This window comes from Alligator mississippiensis, chromosome 7, assembly GCF_030867095.1.
Source record: "Alligator mississippiensis isolate rAllMis1 chromosome 7, rAllMis1, whole genome shotgun sequence".
NCBI lineage: Eukaryota > Metazoa > Chordata > Crocodylia > Alligatoridae > Alligator > Alligator mississippiensis.
The window spans coordinates 56,315,393-56,328,547 of NC_081830.1; the positions used below are offsets into that span (position 1 = coordinate 56,315,393).

Here is a 13,155-nt window from a genome sequence, read left to right on the forward strand (position 1 = left end):
GATGGGACAGTACAGATGGATCTATAGCACCTACAGAGACTTAATAGGTTTAATGACATAAATGGCACATGGATGGCACACCCTGAAGGGTGGGGAGGGATCAAGGGGGAATATGAGCATAACAATGGAGAGGAGAGTATTAACTATGGGTTGTCAGCTCCTTGCAAGAGAGCCCAGAATCAGAGAACAGGCTAGGAGTTTTGAAGCTTTGGCGAGCTGGAGAGACTGGAATGGCGACAACTGAGTACCTTCAGGGCCAGGCTCTGCAAACTGGATTGAGGACAGAGGAACTGCTTAGCTCTTGGTGGGTTTGGACAGGGCACCTCTGGCTGCGTGGCCTTTGCCCCAATAAATGTCATTAGTAAAAGAAACTGTCTGAATTGCTAACTGGAACTTTGGGTTGTACTCAATCTCTCCAACAAGAAATAAAGTCCCTCTCACAGAAGCAGAACTGGATGCTAGCTCCTTGAGTCAGGGCCATGAAGTACCAGGGAAGATGAAATACAGAAAGGCTGAGGTCTCAAATTGAAGAGAGGCCTGGACCTTGCCCTTGCTCTAGATACCACACTTGGGCTGGCTTTGCTGGATCTCTGAGACCAGACAAGGCCACAGTGTTCCCAAGCTACCAACAACCTGGAGAACACTCCGTGACAGCAGGCAAAACAGGTAAGTTAATAGTGGAGGCCAAAGTCTGGACCTGTCTGCACAACCCAGCCTGCAGCTATCAGGATAATAATCTCCAAAGATCCAAGAGCCCTGAGGCTCATGGATACCTCATGAAATACATACAAATAGTCCAGCCACCACAGAGTAAGAAAAGTGTGGAAGGGGGATCTGGGGCTTCCACCTCATCTTGTACAAAAGATCTGGAATTCATTGTTATGGCATATTTCAAACAAGTCTATTCAGGCACCCTCTTCAATATAACAAGTGCATATATATTTCTGCCCAGCAGTTAGAGCTGATTGAGACCTGTGGGTCTGAGCTGGGAATCAAGCCACACACAAGCTAGAGATCTGAAGCCAAGGAGTCAGAGCTCACAAACAAGAAGCCAAACAGCCACACTCAAGAGTATGAGAGCTTAATAGTCTGTAGTTAGTTGCCACAGGTGTACTTAAATAAGAGACCTGCTGCCTCTCCCAGCCAACCTCCCCGCCTCCCCCAATGGCCGACAAGGCCAGGTGGGCTACTTCAAGTTTCTTGAGGCCCCTATCTGTGGGAACTGGGTCTGGCAGATCAAACATTCAAAGGAACACTTGCAATTCTCTGTAGACTGGACTGTTCTGAAGGCACAGAAGAGAGAGGAGCAACAGAGCTCCTCTTTGCCTACTAATGTAGTGTCTGCCTCATCGGGGAGAGATCTGTACTGCTAGTGCAGTGCAATTTTGAAGGAGATGAAAACTGTATATACCCATGGTGGTTGCATCCACTAGTCTAGGGGTGCTCAACTCTTGACCCACAGGCCAGACCTGGTCCACAGAGCTTTCATTTAGACCATGGGCCTCCCCAAATATCCAGAAATTTGGTAGCAGGAGACTGGTATAGATAATAACTGTCACTCCCCTGCTGCCACATTTCCAGGCGGGGGGGGGGAAGGGTTCTATGGGCTGGATAACATGGCCCTGCACACCAGACTGCAGTGACGCATGGCCAGATCCAGGTACATACGGGGTCAGGCCAGAATGCTGGATCACACTCACAGATCAACCCCATGTGTTGATTCTGCATAGGATCCAGCCCATGGACAAGCCCTGTGCCACTCATCCAGCCCACAGGGCCAGAAGGTTGGGTGCCATTGCACTAGTCAAAAGATTTTTAAAAAATTCTTCTGAAAAGAGATAAGGGAGAGTATACACCATCCTCTCCTTACTATCCGTTAGGTTGATACAACCATCTAAGCCAACCTTGTTGTGGCATGTTGGACACACCCATGCTGGTACATGACCTAGGAGAGTCAAACAGGTTTTTATCCATCTTACTGGTTGTACTTGGTGCATCGGTTTCCTTGGTGCATGTGCATTTTGTCTTTTAGTCAGTATGGAGGCAATATGACATTTACCAAAGGCAGCAATGAAACATCAACACTAATTTAGATCTTGCCTCCTGGTAAACGAGAGAATTACATCTTTTCTGGTTGTTGATGGATCTCTTCCTCTGGTCTCTGCCGTGTGTCAAGGAAGAAGCCACAAAAGATCACACTTTAGAAGAGAAGAGAGTCTTTTGGGCTTGATTTTTTTGTGGCTCACAGGAGTGCAACTGACCAGCAGAAAGTAGACTGTCAACTGGTTTGTCTGATTTTGAAGACTTTTGCATCAAAAACTCTAGTAGATGTCATTTTAGCCTCCTCTCTTTCTATTTGAGTGTGCACTTCAAAAAAGCCTGAGATATTGAGCAACACGCTATCCTATTCCTATCACTTAAGCAGAGAAGTCACCTGGAACTGTAATTGCTAACAGGTGCTGCTAACTGGCTGGGAAGATCTTGGCCTTATGTACAAAAGCTGCAAAGAGAGAGAAGCCCCATCTGTATTCTTTTTCCCCCCCTCGAGGAAAAAAAATGTATTTATTTTTTTCTTAAACCACCTTATGTGTCATCTAGCTGTATATTAGAAATTATAACACCAGCAGCTAACAAATAATATTTTAAGTTCAGATAGATGCAAATACTGCAGGATTCCATCCCACAGCCACAGGCAGCCATCTGTCAGTATCTTCTTACTAAGGCTACTCTGCCCCTTATACCATCTATTACAGTGGTTGCAAGGGCTTAGGGCATTAAAATATAGTTCCAGACACTGGTATCTAAGATTGATCCAATCACACGTGCAACTGGTGTGGCATATAACAAGGGTGGAAAAAACATTGCAAGCACAGAAGAAAAGATGGCAGAAAAGTGGCTGCTGCTGGGAGCTGCGCAATCACAATTGCAGTTGCGATTGCAGAGGCAACTGAAAGTTGTTACTACCCCTGTGCCCTGAGTGCCTGGCTATGTCAGTACACTACCGATAGATTACATTCTTGATAAGTGTGTGCATTAATCACTTGCACTATATTTCAGTATTCTTTTAATATTATAAAAGCCTACGTCTGTCCGTCTGTCTGTAACGCTTTAGTCGCACCGATTGTCTGACAAACAGCCAATCAGAGCACGAAGAAGCATTTGGACAGGACAAGCCTGTGTGCCATGATGGTGAGGACACAGGGGACAGAGTGGGGGCAGGGGGCAGCTCCTTGGAGGCAGCAGCAACCGAGTGGACAGAATGGGGGGAGCAAGGCTAACAGCACTGACCTATCCCCCCCTGCCCTACTCCTTCACGTAGCAACAATGGAGCGTGCCCCTCCCTGCCCCTGCTCCTTGGAGGTAATGGCGGCAGCAGTGCAGGGTGGGGTCAGGATGCAGAAGATGAGGTCACCAGCGCTGGTCTTGGCCAGCTCCTCCCCACTTCCGTTGTCCCTGTCTGCAGGGCTGACAGTGGTGGTGAGAGGAGGAGTGGACTCAATATGGAGGGGGGGAAGCTGTCTTTGCCCCCCATCCTGCTCCTTTGAGCTGGCAGCACCGCAGGGTGGAGGGCATGAACAGTGCATGCCCCTTGCAGCTTGAGGGGGGGACACAGTGGCAGTAAGCAGGGGAGCTCCCACAGATGCCAAAGGTGCTGTTGGAGGCGGGGGTGGGGTGGCGAGTGCCGACCAAGGGGGCTGCACCACCACATTCAGCGGGTGCATGTGCACTTGCATGCACCCACTATGTGTCGCTCCTGGTGGAGTGGGCCTGGACCCCAAGTGGCAGGTGGGAGGGGAGAGCAGCCCCAGCCCTGGTGTGGGTGGGTAGCAGGCCTGGGCCAGCTGCGGCAGTGGGGAAGGGAGGAATGGGCCTGCTCATGCTCCTGCCTTCCCCCTGCTGCTGCAGCAGAAAATGGGAGAGTGGTCCTGGACCCCAAGCGGAAAGAGGGGAGTGTACCTGGCATGGTGGGGTGGTCAGAGGAGTAGGCCCACCATGGCAGTAGGGAGAGGGGAGGAGTGGGCCTGGGCTTGGGTCTGATGCAGGGAGTGTAGAGGAGGATTGGGCTCGAGGGTGGGGTGGAGAAGCCGGGTTGCCGTGGCAAGGGGGCGTAGATTCATAGATGTTAGGGTCGGAAGGGACCTCAATTAGATCATCGAGTCTGACCCCCGCATAGGCAGGAAAGAGTGCTGGGTCTAGATGACCCCAGCTAGATGCATATCCAACCTCCTCCTGAAGACCCCCAGGGTAGGGGAGAGCACCACCTCCCTTGGGAGCCCGTTCCAGACCTTGGCCACGCTAACTGTGAAGAAGTTCTTCCTAATGTCCAGTCTAAATCTGCTCTCTGCTAACTTGTGGCCATTATTTCTTGTAACCCCCGGGAGTGCCTTGGTGAATAAAACCTCACCAATTCCCTTCTGTGCCCCCGTGATGAACTTATAGGCAGCCACAAGGTCGCCTCTCAACCTTCTCTTGCGGAGGCTGAAAAGGTCCAGTTTCTCTAGTCTCTCCTCGTAGAGCTTGGTCTGCAAGCCCTTAACCATATGAGTGGCCCTTCTCTGTACCCTCTCCAGGTTATCCGCATCTCTCTTGAAGTGCGGTGCCCAGAATTGCACGCAGTACTCCAACTACGGTCTGACCAGCGCCCAAGAGGGGAAGTATCACCTCTTTGGATCTATTCGTCATGCATCTGCTGATGCATGATAAAGTGCCATTGGCTTTTCTGATGGCTTCGTCACACTGCCGACTCATGTTCATCTTGGAGTCCACTAGGACTCCAAGATCCCTTTCCGCTTCTGTGCCACCAAGCAGGTCATTTCCTAGGCAGTAGGTACGCTGGACATTTTTCCTCCCTCGGTGCAGCGCTCCTCCCTAGGGTTGGGGGGAGAAACAGCAGGCCCAGCCCGATGTGGCAGCAGCGGGGGAGGGGAGGAGTGGGCCTCCTCCCCACTCCTCCCCCATCCCCCCCTCTCCTGCATCAGCCCCGAGCCCGCTCGTCCTGTCCCCCCACTGTCACTGGGTTGGCCTGGGCCTGCTGCTCCACCCCCCCCCCCATGTCATGGCAGCCTGGCCTCTCCCCATCATCAGGGCTGCCCCTACCCCACATCGGGCCCAGGCCTGCTCCTCCCATCCCCCTGCCACTGCAGGGGGATAGGAGGAGCAGGTCCACACCCCAAGCAGCAGGAGGGAAGTTGGGAGTGGGCCCAGACTCAGGGGGGGAAGGGGGCACAGGGTGCCATTCCCACCTGCTACCCCGCCCCTGTCATTCTTGACAGGCAATTGGCTAGTGTAATATATAAAAACAAAGCAACCAATCACCATGACCTCTTAAACAGACACCCTATTACCCCAGGGAGCTAAGAGGGGAAGCCACAAACAAATCAATACATAATTCAGCGAACAAAACAAATCTTACTGATCGCAATCCATAAAATTCATCGGGGCAAAATGCCTCTTGTGCATTAGCAGTCCCTTCACACACCAGGTTGAAAAAATAAATAGAACAGGAAATTCAAAACCCCGACCCATGTCAGTAATCCATAAAACAACACAAATTAATTATTCATTAGAACTCCCAAATATGGCATGAATGCGAGTACATAAGGCATCACTGGGGCTTGCATTTCTTACTGGGGCACTTCCCAGTTATGAGAATTTATTATGGATCAGTACTATGGATCAGAATTATCCATCAGTATTCAGGATCTGCTCCATGGGAAAGACGCATTTCTATCAAGGCAGAGGTTGTGTGGGACATAAAAGACCTCGTATATAATATCTGACACTGCCATACAAGTCTTTCAAAGGCAGCACCATCTTGCTTTAAAACTTTTCACATACCTTATTTACCCAAATCCAAGACAACACTGAATTTAAGATGACCCCAACCCAATAATTAGATTCTATATATGGAAAATTATAAATTTGTTATAATCCATGTATCAAATTTAATTACTGGAAGGTTGTCTTAAAATCCACCCCCTCTCTCCCACAATTCTGGTGACAGAGAAAGCAGCAGTGGGGGCAAGGGGCCAAATCCCAGCCCCTTGTCCCTCCTACCACCTGCCCTTTACCTGCTATGCCCTCCCACTGCCTGCCCTCTACCCCCTACACCCCCCATACCTGCCCCTCCCACCCTCTACAACCTGCCCCCTCACCCCATGCCTATGCCTGTCCCTACCATACTCCCTGCCCACATGAAACCTTACCTTCTGCTACAGCTCTGCCACACCTCAACTGTGCCTCCCCTGCCACCCACACTCCTTGCCCACCCCAAACCTTACCTTCTGCTATCAGCTTTACTCCTCCTGGCCACTCAGCAGCAGAACAGCCCCAGCCTACCCAGCCCCTGCCTCACAAACCCCCTGCTTCCTCCTGCAGCCTGCCCCCAGCCTCCTGTGCCTGCCCCCTTCACCCCCCAGGCACCCTCCACCTTTTGCTGTAGCTCTGCTCTGGTCCCAGGGAACTCGGCAGCAGTGTGGCTCCAGCTCAGCCCATCCTGGGAAAAGTGGTAGCAGCTTCCAGCCAGGCAGGGTCAGGGCTGGAGCTAGAATAGAACATAAGGGAGAAGGAGGAGGCATAGGGGGTATACATGTGACATGTAGCAGGCTGCAGGTTTCCCTATCTCAGTCTTCCCCATGCTCCCCTGCAAAACAAATGATTCTAGCCTGGGACAGGTGGCAGCTCAACTCTGGCTTCAGCACACGACCAAAGCCAGAGCTGAGCCACTGGCTGCCCCAGGCTGCTGCTCAAATTCAAGACAAGGCTCCCCCTTGCACCATGCTGACTGGTGAAGAAGAACCTTGCCTTGGATTTGAGTACATACAGCATATACCCAACCAACACTCCACAACTGCCAAATATGTAAATGAACATCGTGTGTGGCCCTATGCTATCAGGATATTGCTTCCTCAGCCTCAGCAGATCATTTGAAGGGTCTCCCCTGCACTCCACAGTGACAACATTATTGGAAAGGAACAAGGTTGGACAGCCAAGCATGCAAATGACTGATCTTCTCAGAACCTTGATGTCATCACGCACCTTTCCAGTGTTTCGCATATTGGCCATCCCTATCCCTATGATCTATAAGATCTTGCAGAACAAGGAAGTGACACTTTGCAGTTAAGATATTTGTTAACTCCAGTTGATTTGTTAATACTAGTTAGTCACAGATCTGATGTAATCTAATTTCCAGACAGCAAGTACAATCCACTTCTGCATAAGCATGGCTTCCCTTAGTCATGGACTCTGATATTGGAAGGCTAGAAATAACTCCACAGACAAGTGCATGATGGTGCACTTATACAGAAGTTCCTCATCCCAGGCCTGCAAAATAAGCAGGGACCCATTTTTTCTGTTGGCCACAGAGAAACACAGATTTTCTCCTTGAAAGGAAATTTAAAGGATTTTCTCCTTTAAAGGAGAAAAATGCAGGAAACTGTGGGTTTCTCCCTGTAGGCTGGCAGAGCTCCAGCCTGCAAGGGGCTGCTTAGGGGAACGAGAGGAGGGTGATTGCAGGCCGGGGGCACCACATACACGTGCATATGTACACATGCACATGGCAGCCAGGAAGCGTGATGGAGAGCAGCTCCCAAAGCTCGCTACAGGTAAGTCTATGGTGGGGGCATAAGTGAGGCATCGCGGGGGAAGAGGCGGGCGTGTACCCCCCTCCAACTTTCTGTGTCCACAAGCAGGCATGTGACCCAATGGGCAGTAGCTGGTGAAGCAGGGCAGCAAAACACTTTGCCATCACTGCTTCCAAGAAGACCTTCACACCAGCTACATAAGCAGCAATGCAAAGAGTAATGGGCCAGGGTGGGGCAGCATGCTGCCCTCACTTTCTCCTGCCACCATCTGCTCATGTGCTGGGCCATGGCTCTATGCTGGAGGAGAGGCAGAGTAGGAGGCAATGTGGTAGCAGCCTGGGGCATGAGCAGCTAGCAGCAGGACTGTAGAGACAGTTCAGCCTCTTGACATTTGACAGGACTGAAATGGTCCCTTAGGCCTACCAGGCCTAGCAGCTTTGACCTAAGTGGGCTAAAGTGCATTCACAAAGCTAGCATATGCCACAGGCTATGTTACTGTGGGACTTGCTTTCTACAGAAAAAAGGGTCTGATGTAGCTTATTTTTCTGCAAGAGTCTGATGATAAAGACTTCTTATGGATAAAAGGGTTTGTAATGGGGCATTCCACCCATATCTTATGTTTTCTGGTACCAAGAAGAGGGGAAAACAATGATAAAGTGAAGACATAACCCAAGTTGTTGAAGAAAAATAGAAAATTGACTTAATTGGTAGCTACGTGACTAAAGGACTATAAATATGACCACATGAACAAAGGAAGTTCCCCTTCCCTCCCCTCCCTTCCCCCTCTTCCTCTTCCCCTCACCCTAATGATGCCTGAGAACTGAAGACATCTGATCTCCCTTCAAGGAGCCAGCCTGCTGAGATGCCTGGCCAGCTCTCGAGATGTGTATTATTAGGACTGATAATATACAATCACTTGCTTGCTAAGATTATATCTATATACATGCTTGGAGTTAATACTTTATAATGTTCAATAAAATGGATTTATTAAAGAGTTAAATGGGTCCTCGTTTGGAGGAAATGAAGCATTTTAGGTAATATCAACCCTGCTGTTTGCTCTTGCTCCATTTGGGAAGAGAACCAGATACCCCCTGGTTCATAGCACAACAGGAGGAGACGAGGGCAGAGCAGACCTCCATCACCCAGGCTGCTACTCCTGATGCTCCTGGCAGTATGGCTGGCACAGGGGTCCTGGCGGTGGCAGCAATGAGTCTTGCCATCCCGCTCTGCCCTCTCACGATGGGTCCTCTCCACTAGGTTGCAAGCTGTGGCTGGTGTCTACAGGGCAGGGAGCAGGCAAGATGCAGCCACCAGGTTCCGTAGCCCTGGCAGCTGGGGGCCCCATCTGGTAGGGCTGGGAGGAGGCAGGGGGCTGCAGCTCAGGAGTGAGGGGCACTAGGCACAGCCAGAGGGGTGAAGGACTGTGGGCTGAAAGTCAGGGGCACTGGTATGGGCAAGGGCAGGGCACTGACATATCAGGATTGCTCAGCACCACAAAACAGCGGGAAGACAGCCGCAGTTGGACCTGTGTCCTGGTAAAGGAAGAAGGCAGAGCAAGCTCTGATATTCCATGAAAAACAAAAAACAAAAAACCAAAAGCAAATGCCAAAATATATAGGTGTTATATATTCCATCCAGGAAGAGCACACAGTAACTGCTGAAGCTTCCTTAGCCTGACAAAGGGTTTTTGAACCTGAAAGCTTGCTTAATAACTATTCTCCAACCATTTGGGTTGGTCTAATAAAAGATATCAAATTCACCCAAGGAACCTTGTCTGCCTAGGTGTTATATATACACGCACACATACACATACGTTTGTGCATGTATATATAACACCTATATATTCTGGCATTTGCTTTTGGGTATTTTTATCAAGTAAAATAGGAGCTTACTCTGCCCCCTTTGTTTACCAGGACACAGGTCCAACTGCAGCTGTCCCCCAGCTGTTTTGTGGTGCTGAGCAACCCTGATATGTCAGTGTCCTGCCCTTGCCCATACCAGTGCCCCTGACTTTACACATATACACAAATGTATATACACACACACTAACCAACTGTCTGTCAGGAATGACTGGGGGGGGTGGGGAGGACAGAGCGCCACCACCCCATGCTGCTGCCATCTCCCAGGAGCGGGGGGAAGGGAGACAGAAAGAGAACCTTGCCCCCACCGTCCCCCTCAGCCAGCCACCAGCCCCCTATGCTGCCACCTGCAGCCGCTCCAGACACTCCATCCCCGCCATCATGGCGGTGCTCCACTGCACTGCCACCTCCCATCCGGAATGCTCTTGCAGCACTCTGATTGGTTGTTTCAGACAACCAACCAATCGGTGTTTGAATAAGGTGTTATGGACAGACAGACAAAAGCTGTTATAATATTAGAATATACACACACACACACATAACAGCTTTTGTCTGTCTGTAACACTTTATTCATACTCTGACTGGTTGTCTGAAACAACCAGAGTGCTCCAACAGTGTTCCAGACAGAAGGCAGCGACAGTGTGGCGGAGCAGGGGGATGAAGCTGATGGAGCAGAGAAGCAAGGTGCTGGCCTCACCCCTGCCCCTGCTCCCTGGAGGAGGCAGCAGCAGGGGGTACTGGCCAAGGGGGATGGAGGGGACAGTAGGGCAAGCTTCCCCCCCTGCTCCTGGGAGGCAGCAGCATGGGGTGCTGGCAGCGCAGTGCTAGTCTTACCCCCCACAACTCTGGCCTTGCCACTGCCGGGTCCCAACAAAAGCCGGCAGGGAGGGGGAAGTGGCAGGGAGGAGGTGGGGAGGGAAGCAGGAATGGTGGGGGCAGGGCACAGCAGTGGCACCCCACTGCTGCTGGGCCCTGAGAACAACCGGGAGGGAGGGAGGGAGGGAGCGGCGGCAGTACGGGGTGCTGGGTGGCGGCTGTGGCTGCCACATGCAAGCTTCCCCCCGCTCCCCTGTGCCTGGGAAGTGGCAGCGTCGCAGGGTGGAGCAGTGGGGGGCAGACGAAGCCAAACAGGGGGGAGCTCACAGGGCCAGAGGCAGAGCGGCAGCAGCACGGGCCGGTGGGTGGCGGCACTCTGTCCCTTTTCCCCCCACCCTCCTGTCATTCTTGACAGGCAATCGGCAAGCGTGTATATAGATTATATATAGAAAGATATATAGTGGCATTTCATTTTAATTGAAGAAAACGGAGGATTTGGGGGGTTTTAATCACAGAATTTTGGACTTTTAAAACCAAATAATTTTGGATTTTTTTTAATCAGAAATAAAACAGGATCCCTAATGATGAGGCACACCCAGATAATTCCAATCATACTCAAGTAGGATAACTAAGATGGCAATAGCAGCATGCATTGTGCCATGAAAATCTGCGATATACTTTCAAATCAGTTTTTATCAGATTGCTTCCCACCATCTGGACCCTCTCCAGGTTATCCGCATCCCTCTTGAAGTGCGATGCCCAGAATTCCACGCAGTACTCCAACTGTGGTCTGACCAGCGCCTGATAGAGGGGAAGTATCACCTCCTTGGACCTATTCGTCATGCATCTGCTGATGCATGATAAAGTGCCATTAGCTTTTCTGATGGCTTCGTCACACTGCCGACTCACGTTCATCTTGCAGTCCACTAGGACTCCAAGATCCCTTTCCGCTTCCGTGCCACCAAGCAGGTCATTTCCTAGGCAGTAGGTACGCTGGACATTTTTCCTCCCTAGGTGCAGCACTTTGCATTTCTCCTTGTTGAATTGCATTCTGTTGTTTTCTGCCCATTTGTCCAACCTGTCCAGGTCTGCTTGTAGCTGTTCCCTGCCCTCCAGCGTGTCCACTTCTCCCCACAGTTTTGTGTCATCCGCAAACTTGGACAGAGTACACTTCACTCCCTCGTCCAAGTCACTGATGAAGACATTGAAGAGTATCGGTCCAAGAACCGAGCCCTGCAGGACCCCACTGCCCACACCCTTTCAGGTCGAAACCGACCCATCCACTATGACTCTGTGGGTGCGACCCTCTAGCCAATTCACCAGCCACCGGACTGTGTAGTTGTCCAAGTCACTTAAAGTCTATGATATCAAACATACAAGTTCACCAGTTGTTCTGAGTATCTTCCTGGGTAGACATCTGCATTTTTAAATTATAATTAAAAGCTCACAAACTCATCATTAAAATGCCTGTCAGTCTGCTTTTGTATATCTAAAAGCAATAATAATTTATTTTACCATTCACTGTAGACAACCTTCAAAGTGTCAAATAATTTAAAGCTATTTAAAATTCCATCAGCTTACCTCCCCGAGGTGCGTGAAGTTGGCTCCCTGTATTAACATTCCAAAAGGTACCTGTTCCCATGGTCAATTTAACATCTCCTGGATGAAAGCAGCATTCTCCAAAGGTGGCTGATTGCTGATCTGCTACCTACAACAAACAAATAAGAAGTACAAATTACTAGCCCAAACTCCAGCTGGATTTTTAAAGTACAAGATTTTCCTCCATGTTCTCCAATACAAATGGCTCATAGTTTACAATGTACACAAAAGATCCAGACAAGATAATAACAGACTACAACACTTTTCTCCACACAGTTTGTTTGCTTTTTCCCTTCAGTTTCTTTCAAAGGTTATTTTAACAATAACCATCAAAGTCTATCATCTTTCATCACATTGTTATTTCAGTAGTGCTCTCACCCATGAGAATAGCTAGCAGCACACTAGAAATTCTGTGACAACTTAAAACAAGTTAAAACATATAGGTTTTTAATAGAACTAAATATGAATACAATCAGCATGCTATAATTCAGATTCAAGGTAACTGAAAGTTAAATAGATGCCTGTGTCTTTCAATTTTTCCCCACTGTACACAAGAGTGAGATTGCACAGGTGGGCAAAGTTCAGCCTGGGGGCTGGATCCAGCCACCAATGGAATCCATTTCCCAGCAGCCCCTGCCCACATGGCTGGTGCCAGTTTCCATGGAGACCCCAGCAACAGCCGCACTGTGACAGTGTGGAGCCAGAGTTACTGTGGAGACCAGACCCAAAAGCACTAGCAAGGTATGCAGCAAGTCAGAAGGCTGCTCTGGGGCCGGGCCAGGATCTTGCAGCAGCGACAGTGTGGTCTGGAGCTAGGACAAAACTGCAATCTGCAGACTGCATTCTCAGGGCAGGAACATGCAGGTAGCAGATTGCAGTTCTGCCCCAGCTCCTTGCAGCATGGTACAGAGATGGGGCAGAGCCATGATCCACTGCCTGCACACCCTTGCCTGGAGTATGCAGGTTGCAGATCACGGCTCTGCCCCAGCTTCAGACCATGCTGCCACTACTGCAAGATCCCAGCTCAGCCCTGGAGCAGGTCCCCACCCTGCAAGTGCTGTTGGGGCTGGTCTCCACAGAAACCCTGGCTCCATGCTATCAGAGCGTGGCGGCTGCTGGGGTCCCCATGGAAACCAGCCCCAGCCATGCGAGCAGGTCAAAAGTTAGAAGACTGGTCAAAAGTCAGAAAAAATCCCAGCCACTGTTAGCACATAGAACAGAACCCAGTTCTTTTAATCTCTGGTTCAGGGCTTAACCACAAAATTAATCTTCTCTAGATGGTCTCTTCCACAATCACA

At 50.1% G+C, this 13,155-nt stretch overlaps 1 protein-coding gene across 1 annotated transcript in view; it reads right to left on the reverse strand.

Annotated features, from left to right (window-relative positions):
* Positions 1–13,155, reverse strand: part of GK5 (glycerol kinase 5) — a 64,270-nt gene that overhangs the window by 31,680 nt on the left and 19,435 nt on the right. Inside the window, exon 10 of the mRNA XM_019491819.2 lies at positions 11,840–11,966. Coding sequence (XP_019347364.1) covers positions 11,840–11,966 — 127 coding nt within the window. The remainder of the gene's footprint in view (positions 1–11,839; positions 11,967–13,155) is intronic.